The sequence below is a fragment of the Macrotis lagotis genome, chromosome X (assembly GCF_037893015.1).
Source record: "Macrotis lagotis isolate mMagLag1 chromosome X, bilby.v1.9.chrom.fasta, whole genome shotgun sequence".
NCBI classification, from domain to species: Eukaryota; Metazoa; Chordata; class Mammalia; order Peramelemorphia; family Peramelidae; genus Macrotis; species Macrotis lagotis.
In genome coordinates this window covers 627,282,909-627,298,265 of record NC_133666.1, presented here as the reverse complement: position 1 = coordinate 627,298,265, position 15,357 = coordinate 627,282,909, and the positions used below count along the sequence as shown (strand labels likewise).

At 51.4% G+C, this 15,357-nt stretch overlaps 2 protein-coding genes across 7 annotated transcripts in view; one reads left to right on the top strand and one right to left on the bottom strand.

The window, feature by feature from the left end:
* Positions 1-1,666: 1,666 nt before the first annotated feature.
* Positions 1,667-9,532, top strand: LYL1 (LYL1 basic helix-loop-helix family member). The gene is given in 6 exon segments (XM_074203534.1): positions 1,667-1,745; positions 1,748-1,797; positions 3,501-3,919; positions 4,115-4,206; positions 5,826-7,144; positions 9,182-9,532. Coding segments are annotated over 5 exon segments (1,116 nt in total). The 3' UTR covers positions 6,302-7,144; positions 9,182-9,532.
* Positions 9,533-9,769: 237 nt separating this feature from the next.
* The window catches only part of NFIX (nuclear factor I X), a 114,108-nt gene continuing 108,520 nt past the window's right edge, over positions 9,770-15,357 (bottom strand). For all 6 annotated transcript variants that reach the window (XM_074203531.1, XM_074203528.1, XM_074203532.1 and 3 more), the window contains one exon: positions 9,770-12,875. In XM_074203531.1, coding sequence (XP_074059632.1) covers positions 12,861-12,875 — 15 coding nt within the window. In that variant the 3' untranslated portion in view covers positions 9,770-12,860. The remainder of the gene's footprint in view (positions 12,876-15,357) is intronic.

Below are 15,357 nucleotides of genomic sequence, written 5' to 3'. Positions count from 1 at the left end.
GTCTGGTTTGTTTGCCTTTCCTTCTACCTGTCTATCTACGGGGATGAGGAGAGAAAAATGATGAGTCTCCATCCAAGTGTGCCTTCGGAGAGGGAGGGATTGCAAAAACCAGAAAAGATTAGCACCCAGATTTCATCCTCAGCAACCCCATGCAATCCCTCCCCTTTCTCTCGGGATGCACACGAGAGGTGCTAAGGAGGGCAATGGCGACTGGAAGCCCAAGCCCCTGCCCAGGGCTTCCAGAGTCTCCTGGGAGAGCTTCTGAGGTCACTTTGTTTGGCATCCCTAGTCATGACAGGTCAGGGGATGGGTTTGTGGCGGGCGAACAGTGGGGTGGGGAGGAAGGGGGGAAAATAAAGTCTCAAGAACCTCATCCTTTAGGTTCAGTGTCCAAAGTCCTGAGAAACTTGGGACACTAGGGAGGAGAGATTTATAGGATGTTTAAAAAAGAGGAACAGAGGCTTATGAGAGGAGTGTCACAGGATCCGGAAGGAGTGTGCCCTCCCTCACCCATCTGGACCTACAGGCATGAAATCCATGTCGCCCCATAGAAGAGGGGGGGAGGGAGTGTTGAGGGGAATTTGAGTGGGGTTGGGGAACAAGTGGACTAATAATCAGATCTCCCAAGGGGTTCCAGTAAGAATGGGAGCTAATGGGGTAGGGGAGATAGAGAATGAGGAGTGGTAAAGTTTCCTTAGACACTTCCCCAAATTGGAAGGGCCTCGTGGTGCCTCAACTCAGAACTTTACATTACCACACACAAAGACACACTACTTCTACCCCAAAAGGGAACCTAGTCTGGTGGAAAGAACAGTGGATTTGATTTGAATATTGGATCTACCAATTACTGTGTGACCTTGGACAAAATCTCTGGCACTCAATTTCTCTATCTGTAAAAATGGGGAGATGAAGGGCAGCTAGGTGGCTCAGTGAATAGAGCACCGTCCCTGGAGTCAGGAGTACCTGAGTTCAAATCCAGCCTTAGACACTTAATAATTACCTAGCTGTGTGGCCTTGGACAAGCCACTTAACCCCATTGCCTTGCAAAAGCCTAAAAAAAAAATACAGGTTAAAAAAAATGGGGAGATGAGTCTTTTGTGTCTCCAAGTTTCCTTCCAGTCCTAAAATCTGTAATCCTTGCCTGTTCTCCCCACTTTGATTTGTGGAAAAAGAATTAGAAACTTCACGTAACAGCTGAAGAGCTCATTTGGGGAAAGAATTCCAGAGAAGAAAATAACTTATCCACAGACATACCCCTCTACAGTTATTGGCTCAGTTGCTCTCGAACCCAGATCCCTAGCTGGAAATATTCCAGAGTGCACAAGTGTTTCACAGACATACAATGTACCTCCATTAACCCAAAGTCATGGAGAACTCTAGCAATTTCTGGGGGGCCAAGGATACCGTGTCCACCAAAGGAGATGGAAAATAATGAAGGTTGTTCTTCGGCTGCCACCTGAGGTCTAGACAGCAGTCAAATGGGCAGGGTCTTGGCGACCTGGTGCTTGAAGATCCCTGCCCATTTCCTCCAGGGTCGGCACCAGCCCAGAATCCTTATCGGCCTTGACCAGGCAGTCCCCAGGCCTTATCTGCCCCTCCAGAGCATCCTCCGCCTCCGGGGAGGAAACCCGCCAGGGGGGGTGGTGAAGAGGGCGGGCTGGGAGGGATGGGGGCGGGGGCCACGGGAGGCAGCGTTTCCTCTAAGCAGCACACTGAATCAGGGTGGAGGGAGCCTGGCTGGACCCAGCGGCTGGAGAGGGCAGCCGTAGAGGATCCTGGAGGCAGTGGGGCTTGAGGGTAAGAGTGGGAAGGGGTGAGGGGTGGCACACAATGGGTGGCAGATGACTCTGGGATCTTGGACCCTGCTGACAGGGCCTAGAGCCCTCAGACCCTGGCACATATGTCCTGGGACTCTCAGGTCCTGGCACCTAATACCCTAGGCCTCTTAGACTCTGATACACATGTCCTGGGGTCTTCCACATACCCTTGCCCACATCTTAGGCCTCTGATGCTGGCACACATGTCCTTGGACAGAGAGAATTCTAACCCAACTTTCTTTTTTTTTTAGATCTCCTTTGAATTCTAATTTACCCTTCCCCCGGGCTCGTGATACTTCCTCTAAGCCTGAGGCCTTGAGCCCCATATTCCCTGCCCCCAGGGAAGTCCCCTTCCCCCACTCAGAGAAGAGTGATCAAGTGAAATCCTTCAGAAGAGAAACTACTAAATCCAAATATCAACCCCCAAAATCTCAGAATCAGCCCCCAAGATCAAAAGCTGAAAACCGCAGGCCAAACAGATTTGCCTGAGAGGGCTTCTTGCTGGGGTTCATGAAGGCTATTCTGAGTGTCTGATTGGGGAGCCGGGAAGTAGGGGAAGCCCAGTCTACAATGCACGTGGCGGGAAGCATTTTTGATTAATGGGAAAACGATGAGCATAGGGGTTTGTGAATAGGCCTGCCTGAGATCACAAAGGATAGATGTACCTCAAGGGCAGATCCCCAACTTCTCATAATCCCAAAATTTCTCCATTCCTTCCACATGTTTACTTCTGGGGTCTAGTATCCCGTGGAGGCCATATGGTATAATGGAAAGAAGCCTAGGATTTCTTTCTTCTCATCCCCCCCCCCCCAGGAGGGAGGTTGTATCTAATTTCTAGTCTGAGACCCAGGGATTAACCATCTAAGAATAAAACCATGCCCTTTCCCATGCCAGGCAACCCCACACTTAATGGAAAGAACCCTCATTGTGCAGTCAGGAGATACTAACCACCATTTGAATCTTGCTTCAGACGTAAGTCTGAAACTGAGCTCTTTGAACCTCAGTGTCCTCATCTGTAAAGTGGAGATATTTTTAAGACCTACCTCACAGGCTCCTTTTAAGGCAATGCTGTGTGTCAGGACTTGAAGCCTATATAAATATATCCTTCCTTCAGGTGCTCCCTTCCACCTTTCACTCACTCACCTAACAGTGACTGGCTTCCTCATTTCTCCTTTGCTACATGGTTATTAGACCATAATTAGAATCAGAGAAATTAATCTGGAAGAGCCTGAGAGAGGATATAATCCAGACCCCTCCTTGTTTTTTATTGACAAGGAAATTAAGGTGAAGGGAAAACAAGTGATTCCCTAAGGCTGCCCAGCAGTAAATAGCAGAGCCAGAATAAGAACTCCTCAAACGATAACCCCCAAATACAAGTAAGTAGTTTAAAGGATCTAGGTCTGGGAGAGAATTTAGAAATCGTCTGATCTAACTGACTTTGCAGCTGGAGAAACTGAGGCCCAGAGAGGAAAAGGGACTGGCCCAAGTAGCACAGTTAGTAAGCCAGCTGGCATTCAAATACCAAGTCCTTTGACTTGAGATCTAGAATTTTCCATTTTTCCATTTCTGGGGTCCCCAACTGGGGAACTGATTTGGGATCTGAGTAGAGTGTCTCAGGTCTTGAGAGGCAGTGAAGGTGGTTATCAGACATCATTCCCTCCTTGACTTGGTTCTCCTCTGCAGGTGAGCACCAGTCCCATTGAGGGGCCATCATCTTCTGGGTCCATGTGCCCTCCGGGGGACTCTGTGAAGCTGGGCCACACGATGATGGAAAAGCTAGAGGCTGTGCCTGCCCTGCCCTGCTCAGCTTCCTCCCCAGCAGCCAGCAGCTCTTCCCCTGTGTCTGAACCTGAGCCAGGCACCCCCCAGGATGGGGACAATGGCCACCCTCCTTCATCTCCAACACCCCCCAAGCTGCCTCCTCATGTGCCTGTCATCAGCCTGGGTCACAGCAAACCACCAACCATGGTCACTACTGAACTGACCACACCTCCCCCACTGCCCTCACTAGTCCCGCTTTCTGCCTTGACAGCTGGTCCACCCCCACTGGCCTTGGGTGGTCTGCTCCAGACACACTACCACCCACACCCCTTTCTAAACAGGTCAGTCTTGGGCTGGCCCTATCTCTTTTAAGGGTTGTGGAAGGGGCCTCTAGCACTGGTGGGAAAGGAATTGGGGGGGGGGAAGGGGCACATTTTGACAACCTTGAACCTGTTGCCCTGGTATCCTGGGCCCCTAGGCCTGGGGAGGGTTGGGTGAGAGGGTCTAGGCACTCAGTGACCCTGTGTCCCTCTCAGTGTCTACATCGGCACCACTGGCTCCTTCAGCATCTTCCCCAGCAGCCGATTGAAGCGGCGGCCCAGCCATTGTGAGCCTGACCTGAATGAGGGTAAGAACGTGTGTATGTCTGAGTATAGGGGTGTTTGTGTGTCTGTGTGTGTGCATGCTCCCACATACTTCTAAGCACAATCAAACACAGGAGTATGCATGGCTTCCCCTTAAATGGAACCAGGAGTCCCCCAGCTCTTAATCTCAGGACACTTACCCAGAGGTACACAGAGAAATCTGCCAATATTATCACATAGAGAATCACACACAGCAGTGACAGTCATACATGAGAAATCAACCCAGAGACAACCATACATAGTAACAGCCACAGAGATAGTGATACTGACAGCCACAGCCTCACACAAAAAGAATCACAGTCACATAGAGACAACCACGTACTGTTACATATAAATAGCCATATACAGAGAAAGTCAATCTTTTTTTTTTTGGTTGGCAACTACTATGTTTGAGGGATATATGCTAGGTCCCAAACAAAAAGAAAACAGTTCTTACTTTCATTTCTATCCCACTGGGAGAATAACCTGTATACAGATGAGTAGGTTAAAAAAAAAGGTGATTTGAAGGAGAACTAACAATGGGTGTAAATGTAAATGTGAGGTAGAATAATATGAAATAGATCCACACAAAAGGTATGTCATTGTCAGATCAGGGAATAGTATATCCTAGAAGGAGCATTTTGAGCAGGAATCGAATAACCTTTTGTTTTAGGAATATTAATTTGGCATCTGCAGAGGGATGGGTTGGAGATAGAGACTGGAGCAAAGGTAACCAATTTCGAGGCCAATGCAATAGTCCAGAACTGAGAGCTGAAGTGGACCTGAACGAGATTATAGTGAAGAGTAGAGAGAGGACAGCTACCAGGGCTGTTGTGGAAACAGAACCCTGGCAACTGAAAGGATAAGGGGGTAGTTAGATGGATGGTCCTGTCTAATAATTCTAGGTTGTAGCTGCACAGGGACAGCCATGCTCAGCAAGCAGTCAATCAGATACTTTATGGATGAACAGACTCACATACAGATTTAGTCATAGTTATAGACATCTCATGTACAGATCAGTTATCTATAACACTGAGAACAGACAGAAGAATCTCAGTTCTACAGAACCAATAATTACACAGAGTGACCACCAAACCAAGAGCATCCTTGTATGCATGCATACCTGTTTTTTCTAGCCCTGATATCCTTTGATCCCATGACCTGGTAGGATTATCTACAATGAACTGGATGGGGGAGGGGCAGCACACTTTTTTTTCCACTAACCTATTATAGAAATTTAATTATTCAAATTATTTTTTTTTTGAGAAGAGATACCCAGGCTTCATATGATTGCCCAGGGTCCATAACACACACACAAAATATAACATCTTCTGAATCCGATGTGCCCAGAAACTCCGCTTGTGGAAAAGAGGAAGTCCTAACACCTAGATTCCAGGACATGAGGGAGGGTTGGCATATACCCTGCAAGGAAGGGCAATGTGGATGGCTTGGAAGTTGGGAATCTGGTACAACTGAGGCCCATCCCAGGAGCAGAGGGAGCTGGAGGGCTGGGTACCCCTCCTAGTCTATATCCTGAGCCTAGGCAGCTCGAGTCCCCAGCCGGCTGTAGACTGCAGGGGATAAGACTGGCCCGGACACCCCTCTCGGGTCGTTCCTCCCGCAGGGCACCAGCCCCTGAAGGTGGCTCGCCGAGTGTTCACCAACAGCCGGGAGCGCTGGCGGCAACAGAACGTGAATGGGGCCTTCGCGGAGCTGCGCAAGCTTTTGCCCACGCACCCTCCCGACCGGAAGCTCAGCAAAAACGAGGTGCTTCGTCTGGCTCTCAAGTACATCGGCTTCTTGGGTCGCCTGCTGCGGGACCAGGCGGCCGCCTTGGCCCCGGCCCCGGCCCCGGCCCCGGCTTCGGCTCCGGCCTCCGCTGGGGTGGCTCCGCGCAAACGGGAGCGCAGCGGTGCGGGCGCGGGCGCCGGCCTGGCCGAGGGCTCACGCCGGGGTCCTGGGCGCAGGGCAGAAGCTGCGCGCTCCCCGCCGGCGCTCCTCCCCACGCCCGCTTCCCCCCACCCAGATGGAGCTGAGCACCTCTTCAAGGGCGACTACTCTCTGCGGGATAGGACGGCCGGGGAATGCGAGGCTCGGTGACCTCCGCAGGAAGGGATGGGAGGGGTACACGGGGAGCCACCCGTGCGGACCCCAAGGAGGACGTCGTTCTCTCCGCCGGAGATCAGACCCTTCTCGGACTCCCTTGAATATTAGCAGCACAGTCCCTCTTCTCCCGGTCACCTTCCCGAGATCGAAAAGATCTGCGTGGGAAGAGGGACGGTCCATGGACTGGGGTCCTCGGTGGGAGACATGGGGGTCCTGGCTTCTGGCGGGGCTACTGGTCTGGGTTGACCCCCCCCCTTCCAGGTACACTGTCGGGGTCAGTCGGGCGTCCAGTGTCTCCGGAGATCGGGCTCCGGCGTTACCTCTTGCCCCGGACCCTCTCAGCCCTCCCTACATTGCCCGTCCCTGAAACCTAAATGTCCCCCTCCGGAGGGCAGGATTCTTTCGAGGTTGAGATCCTACCGGAAAAACAAAGCAGACGTCGGAAGAGTGCCTCTTTAGTCCCGCCGGACCCATACTTTGAGGAAAAGGGGTGGGGAGAGGAATAAAAATTTTTTCTAAATTAATATTCTGAAAAGTTGGAATTCCTGAAGTTGGAACTTGTCTAGTTTAATGTTTTTATATTACAGGCCAGAGGGGCAGCATAGTGAATAGAGAAGTGACTGGTAACCAGGCACACTCTCGAGGTCGACCTCAGGGACGAACTGGCCGTTGTGGCCAAGTCATTTAACCTTTCCGTTCTTTGGGCAACGACCTTGTCGCCCAGAAGGTGCGGATCTGTGCCGATAGAGGAAGTCCCCACACCTCGAAAACTCAGGTCCAGACCCAATGCCACCCGACAACAAAGAGAAGCCCGTCTCGGATCCTGGGATCTAAAGGGTGGGTGAAGTCCGAGTAGCTGTTCTCTTGGGCTCGGAATGGCGGTAACTAGCGCGGCTACGGCCCTAACCCTGCGTCTTCCTCAGAGCCAGGAGTTTCCAGACCCGTACAGAAGGCCAGTCCCTTTTCTGAGTTCCGCAATTCCCTTTCTCGGTTGTTTGTGAAATCACTTTAGAGCCTCAGGCACTTCACCCCAGCAATTCTGGAGGAAATGGGCGTTATCTTCAGAGCTAAGTTTGAAGTAGGGCCTTGTGCTCCCCTTTGGGGCCAGAAAAGTCCCCGAGTACCCCAACATCACACAGGTAGACAGTAGCAGAGTCAGGATTTGGATGGAGAACTCCAAAACCTAGACCCCCCCCCACCAACAAAAGTTCCAGGAGACCCCAATTTCCCAAAGATTCAGCCAGCCCACCCTCACCGCCCCCACCCTGCGTCCGCTCTCGCGAGGGTTCAAGGTCTCTTCGTCTTTGTTTTTTCTTTATTTCTTTATTTCACATACACATTAGCCATTCAATGGAGAAGCTGGAGAGAGTCAGGCAAAGATGGTGTAACAGAAGCGCAGTGACAGGGGCCAGGGCGGGAGAAGGGACCGGGGAAGGGATGGGGAACATACGGGCTGGCTGCCTACCTGCATTCCGCTAGGACACTGAAAACCCAGAAAACAAAACAGACAGTAAACTACCCTTGTTTCTTATGTATCTCAGTGCGGAGACGGGGAAGGTGAGGGAGGGGGACCAGGCTGAAGGAGGAGCAAAGGGACAGGGGGATGCTAAGGGGAAGCACACCAAATCCATTAGTACTATATAGAGATACTCATATATACTGCGTTTCTTAGCCTAAGAAGAAACTTGTTTGACGGGACGGGCGGCTTTGCTGTCCGCGATGCTGGTGCTGTCCGGGCGCATGGATCTCCGGGAAAGGGGGCGTGAAAGGAAAGGGGGGAAAGGGCTATAGAGTGCGGCTGGCCCAGGCTGGCGTGGGGAGTGGTGTCCCGGGGAGCGCCCCCGGGGGGTGGGGTGGGCCGGAGGCCCTTGGATTCTCCATTGGAAGGGAAGGGGGACAAAGTCCTCTTGACTTTATTGCTCCTTTTTTTTTCTGTGTAATTTTGTTTAGTGTGGTTCGGGTCGGGCGGAGGGTCTGGATTGGGAATGAGAGTGGGAATTCATCTGATCATCTGGTCCACTCAGCCCCTTTAGGAGCCAGAGCTCGGCGTCCGCTCCACCAGCACAGGGGAGGGGGGTGGGAGTGAGGAGAAGGCACTAGGTCGGCCGGCCAGCGCGGGGTGAGGAGGGGGGGGTGTAAGGCAAGTCGATTGGGTTGTGTTGCGTGTGTGTGTGTGTGTGTGTGTGTGTGTGTGTGTGTGTGTGTGTGTGTTTGGGGGGGCGGGGGGCCGGTGTGATTTGAGTTAGCAGGTTTGGTCCTTCCCTGAAGCGTCAAACCCTTTCCACAGCCTCCGGCGGGCGCTCTGTGCGGCCGGTCTGCCAGGGGTGCTGAGGGGGGCGAGGGGAAGAAGGGGGCGCCGGGGAAGGGAAGGGGAGAGGAAACTAACCAACTTGCAGAGCGCTCCCTGGACAATGCTGGTGTGGGGCAAGTTGGCGTCTGGCTCAAAGAAAGGCGCTCGAGGGGGTGGCGTCGGTGACTGGACACTGACCTCTGCAGGGGGCGGGACAGGGGGAGGGGCCTTTGTGTCCGGAGAGGGGAAAGGGGGTGGCCCCTGGCTAGGGGCCCCCTGGAGATCCGCGCCAGCCCGGGGCAGCCGCGCCCAGCCGCCGAGCGCAAACCGCTGTCCCGTGCGTTAACATAACAAAGGGCTATGCGTGGTTCCTAACGTGCGGTATGATACTTAACTGGTTCATAAACTGACGTATAATAGAGTTGGGTGGGGTTTTTAATGTACTTTATAATGTACAAAGCACCAGGATTTTTTTTATTTTTTTATTTTTAACTTTTTTCTTTTTAAAAATTTTCCTCTCGTCCTTTTCCTCTCTGATTCTGTGATGTTTAAATGTGTTTTAAATGTGGAAATCCTTCCTTCAGCCCTCCCACCGACCCCGAGAACAGACGGCCACGCAGGGCAAGCCCCGGATCGGCCTCGTCCACGCAGGCAAACGGCTTCAAGAAAGAAAAAAAGAAACAACCGAAAACGAACGAACGAACGAAAAAAAAATAAAGGAAAAGAAAAAAAAACAAACAAACGGAAAACCCACTTGGGCGTCGGTGCCCGCGCGTGACGGGCGGCCCGTTTCTTTAGTGTCCCCAGAGCCGCGAGGACATTGCAACAAAAATAGACTTTTTTCTTCTTCTTAACAATCTCTAACATACAAAGATAGGAAAACTCTCCAATGCATTGCACTTGGTTCAATGAAAAAAAAAGTTCATTCCCCCGTATATATATTTTTGTGTTTTTTTAAAGGTTTTTGTGTTTTTCTTTTTTTTTTTTTCTAACAGTCCCCGCTTCCTGTCGCCACCGCCGCCTCCTGCCCTCAAACCGAAATGATGGTAATCAGGGAAACAAACGGATTCCATGCAAATCCCCACCCTCCCCACCCCCCCACCCCCATTGCCGCGGCCCGCTTCTATCTTGCTCTACCATCCCCCCTCCCCCGCCCCCCCAACCAAGACGACTCTTAAGCCGAGACTGTCCTAATTTGGGGGTTCCCTGTACCCTCCCTTCACCTTAGACTGCCCCCCCACCTAGGCTGGGCAAGGAGGTGAGGCACACGCAGCTGGCCTGCAGCTTTATATCTAGTGCGAGGAGGGAGCAGCTGAGGCTCCCCAAGATCCCAAGCCAGGGCCTGGCTCCGTGAGGTTAGGGACACATACAAGGCCCAGGCACGGAGGTTTGTGCGTGGCAACGATTGTCTGGGGGGGGAGTCCCCAGGAAAAGGGGTGGGTGGGAGTGGAAACAGGGAGGAGGCTGGGCAGGCCAGCCTCAGGCTCTTCCCTCTCCTCTCCCAGCCGCAAGACTGACCCTGTTTTGCCTACCGAACTGGAAAATCATTGCACTTTGACCAGGCATCACCCCTGGCCCCAGCCCGGCCCCAGCCACCCCAAGCCAGCTCCTAACACCACCCTGAGTTGGGAGAGGAGGCAGCAACTACAGGGAGGCCACAACCCCCAATGCCAGCCCTCCTCTCTCCTCCCCCTTTCTTTCCTGGTCCTTTAACAAGGCTGCAGATGGGGACAGACACACACACTCCACTTTAAAAATTAAAAACCCTCATATGGCTGAGTTTAGGAGGTGAAGGCCACCCTCAGCTTTCCTTATGGGTAGGTCCGAGGGCACTAACTAGCTTTCCTTCACCACCTCCCTCCACCACTTTTAGGGTTGTCCTGACCTCTCCTGATCCACCATCCACAGCCAATAACCAATGCAAAACCACCAACAATAGAGCCCATGGTGCTCCCCGCCCCTAACCTGGTCCAATGCTGGACAGAGGCTCCCAACCTGTGCTTTGTGTTTTCATAGAATGTGTGTGTGAGGGAGACGAGAGGAGAGAAGAGACTAGATGAGAAGGAGCTGAGAAAGGGAAGGGGAGGGGAGGGGAGGAGAAAGAAGAGCAAAGAAGAGAGAAGAGAACAGAGACCAAAGAGAAGCTAGGAGAGAGTAAGGCACAGAGAGAGGTCACACAGAGTGAGAAGGAAGTCCTGGAGAACCTGGAGCCTGTCTTATCTATGGATGTTGTGTGGGCTTTGAGTCCCCTGGCCCCTGGCCCTCTGCCCTCCTTGCCCAACCCAAGATCATGCCCAGTCAGGAAAGGAGACAAAATCAACTGGTTGGCATATGGGCCTCTCTCCTTGGTCTGAGCCCATGGGGGGGAGGGGGTGGCAGAGAGGGGCAGCTTTCTAAAACATATTGATTTCTTTTTGTTCCCAATTTGATAACAATTTCCCAACTACAACAGGAAAAAAAAATACAGCTAAGAACTGGCTAGAGGAAAGCAGGGAAGGGAAAAGAGGGTCGAAGAGAAAGGGTGGGGGGGGGGGAGAAGAAGAGTAAGCTCTGGAATACTAAACGAGGACCACCACCACCCAACCGGTACCTCTAAAGGAACATAAATTGAGAGCAAGTCTGTGAGCACAAAGCCTACCTAGGGTAGTTGTGACTTAGCGTCCCAGCCGAAAAGCTCTCAAAAGGCAGACAGCCAGCTGCAGACCTGGGGGGGCTGGTGGGACTGGCTCCTCCTCTCCTTCAATCCAGCTTCGGAGTCCAATCCAGCTGATGCCCTTGATGTGTTAGGCCTTTTTGGCTAGCCCAGGAGAAGGCCACAGGCCAGGGCTATTAAGCCTCTCTGGTGATTTTTCCTGGGAGCTATTTTTGGTGGGGGGGAGAGTAGGCGGAAGGACTGCTGGTGTCTTGAAAGAGCTGGGTTGGAGGAAAAGTTTAGACTAGAGTGAAAAGAGCAGGAGAGATACTTGAAAGGTTGGGCTAGTTCTCCCCAGAGTCCAAGCTCCAGTCTTGGCCTCACTCCTTCCCATCTCTTTTGGGCCCTGTCTCCAGGGGGCTGGGGAGAAGGAAGGCCAATGTAGAACAATAAAGCATCCAAGGCAACAAGGGGGGCTTATGTGGGGGACAGCTGGCTGGTCCTGTTGAGAGCATTTCAGCTTGTTCCTATAGACTGTACATAATGATGACATGAAAGCTATCTTCAAGGCTGGTGTGGGGTAAGAGTGACTAGGAAAGAGGGTACACAATTGGGCTAGGTCTATTTCAGGGGCAGGCTCTGCCTCTCTTCCACAGGGTTCCAGTTGACTGGTACCCCCTCCAGGCCAAGTTCATCTCAAAACTTAGCCCCCTCTACCGTGGGGCATACGAATAAAAACATGAACTTCAATGGTTCATGAAATCAAAGGCCTTACTGGATCCCTGGCCAGGCCTAGCTATTTGGGGCTCTCCCTTCCTAGGCCTTTGGGTCCTAGGTGCTAGAATGATGGAAAGAAGCCTTAGAAAGTACTCTTACAAACAGACCCCAACCAAGATCAGATCGAGTTCAACTGCCCATGCTGGAGGAATGGGACCAGGGTAGAAGGGGGGGAGGGTCAAGAAGGGTTCAAGACCCAAGATTTCTTTCATAACACCTCACTGAAGCCAGTTCTTCCAGCCCCAAGGACTAGGGGCCCTGAGGTGTGCTGGGGAGATGTGCTTGTCAACTATCAAATAGACCACCTTGGGCAGGAAGGGCAGAACTTGGAACCCTCCTAGCCAGGTTGGTTATGCATTGGAAAACTTTTCAATTTTCACTCCATTCTCCTTGGCTTTTGCCTGGGCTGTAGCCAGGAGGCCCCAGTTATGTGGTGTGTGCATGTTTGTGTGCATGTTTGTGTGTGCATGTATGTATGTATGGGTGAGAAAAGAGGGGGAAGGGATGTAAAGGTGGAGGGAGTGGACAGGGGACCGCTCCTTGTCACCCTTTTTTTTGTGTTTTTTTTTTAAATTTCTGTTTTTCCCAGTTTTCCTTTCCTCCTGGCTGCTGGTGTGTGGCTCCACCCCAGGCCCCTTCTTCTGGGTCCTGACAGCTGGGCTGGGCTCTGTGGGTGCCAGAAGGGATCCCCTGGCAGGAGAGGGTAGAGTGGATGATGACTTTTAAATTTTTGCTTTTTGGTGGGGTGGGACTAGTCGGGCTAGGCTGAGCTGAGCTGGGCTGGGGGATTTTTCCATGTCTCAAAATCTCTTCTTCCCCCTCTTTCCTCTTCTTTCTTTTTCTTGTAGATCTCGTCAGAGGAACCAGGACTGGAGAGGGATAAGAAAGGACAAGAGAATGAAAATGTGCTGGGGCTCTAGGCCAGATGGCTTCATGACCTGATCCCCTCAGCTAGTTTGCCCTCCTCATAGGGGCCTCAGTTCCCCTCCCCTCATCCCAGGGGGCTAGAGCAGTGATGCACCCTAGAAAAGAGTCACAAAATTACCACTCTCTCTGGACCCCCCCACCCCCTTCCCAGATGGCCCCCTGCCCCCAGTGCCAGGGAGCCCAGCTGGCCTTCCTGTGGGCACTCTGCCCAGTGGGTAGGACCCCCATAGCTGGAGCTGGCACAGGCCTGGGATTTGGTCACGTTTCCAATTGTTTGGGTTTCTGTGTGAGTTCTGGGGAGGGGGGTGGGAGGAGAGAAAGAAGATGCCAGGCTGGGGCTTTTGTCCCTAGGGTATGTGTGTGTGTTGGTTGTGGGGGGGGGGGTAGCTTCTGTTCGATTTTCTCTCACTCTGTCTCCTTGGATTGAAAGCTAAAATTCCCGTCTGTACATCACAGAAGAGGCCCTACCAGCTGAAAGGTTAGGGGCATGGGGTGTGTGTTGGGAGGGGGCCTGGGTGAGGCACCACATGGCACTGATACACTCCCTGGCAGTGCCAACCCCAAGGGGAAGGGGCATGTCACAGAGCCTGTTACCATCTGCAGCCGCCTGCCTGCACAAGTGAAGCTGCTCCCCACCCCCCCACCCCCAATTGCTCCAGGATCCTCCTCTTTCTGGACCTCTGGGAATCTACAGAACGGTGATTCCCACTATTAGCCAGCAGGGGGCACTGCATTCCTATAGAATCTTGCCTTGTGGACTTCAGCACCCAAGTATAAATGGGATTATTGGTTTGTGCTCAATAAGCAGAGGAACTCCCCCCCCACACACACACACACACACTCCACCCCAATCCCTCAACTGCACAGAACTTTAGTCCTCTTACCCCGCTAGGGCAGGGGACCAAGTGGGTAGAGAGGATGCCTCACCCTCCTGTGGGTCTCTAAGTTCTCTGGTGCATTTGTCTATGGAGGGGCAGGGACTGGGAGAAATACTCATACTTTCTGGAGTACTCTGCTCCCCTACAAATGCCCTGGCTGGGGTCAGTTTGGCAGTTTATCCTAATCATGGGGCTTCTCTCAAGCCAGGGGAAAGATGGAAGTCTCTTTTTATGCTTAATATATATTCATAAGTATGCTTGTTAACAACTAAGCATACTCATGACTGATGAGTAAGAATGATTAATTACTAGTCATTCATATTTCTATAGTGTTTTAATGCTTATGAAGTGCTTTAAATTTATGCACTGCTTTCCACATTGTGAAGGAGGCAATGTAAGTCCCCCATTTTCTAAATAAAGCAGCAGAAGCTGAGAAAATTGAGTGACTTGCTTAGGAACACAGATCAACAGAGTGGAAAGTCCTCTGAAGTCAAAGGATCTGTGTCCTAATTCTGCTTCTGAAGATTGCCACCTCTTCTGAAGGCTTCACTCCCTGGATCTGAGTTTTCTCAGCTGTAAAATGGGAGAATTCAAAGAGATGGCCTTTCCTCCTTACAACTATGATTCTCTTATCACATATATCTTAAGGGTCCCAGTCAAAAGATGAACCCAAAGCCCCACTCTTAATTGAAGCCCTCCCTGAGAGTCCTAGAGGACAGGATGTGAACTGTCAGAGATTTATTTGTGTGGGGAAAATCAAAAGGAACTGAGTTTGTATGTAGTCTTCCCCCCACCTCTGCCTCGTTAGACTGTAAGCTCCTTGAGGTCCAGGATTCTCTTTTGCCTCCTTTTGTATCTCTAGTTTAGGACAGAATCTAGCTCATAGAAGGCATTTTGTAAAGGTTTTAGTGATCAATTGATTGAAATTGACTGGATTAGGAGGACCAACTAGAGAAAAGGGATAACAAAGTGATAAAGGAGGATGAATGATGGATGGGCTTGGTCATCAGGATCAAAGAACTTAAAAGTAGAAAAGATGATCTAAGTTGAAAATCGTTCAGGTCCCCCAAACCCACCTATCTATTACTCTGATAAAGATCAAAGCAAAGAAAAAGAACATGACTTGTCCAGGGACATACAGGTCATAAGTGGGCAAAGCTAAAATTTGGACACAGGTCTTCTGACACCATGGAGAGAAAAACTACTTTAGGACACCACTCCCTCTCTCCTAGGATATTTGGGTTCAAGTTCTATTTCAGCCTGTTCCAGATCTTGCTACCCTCTGAGATCCCAAAGACCTTTCTAGATTCAGGATATAGGGACCAAATCATTAGTCCCAGCTGGAGACAAAGAAGGCAGTTGCCATGTTAAGGAAATATGTCTCTGCAAAGAGCCAATAAATGTCAATGGCTCCAGAAGTGTGTGATTTGATGACCTCTCCTGCACTGAGTATGGAGATAGATGGATGGATGGATGGATGGATGGATGGATGGATGGATGGATGGATGGATGGCTCCTCCATGAGAGGGAGGATTCCATCTTTAAA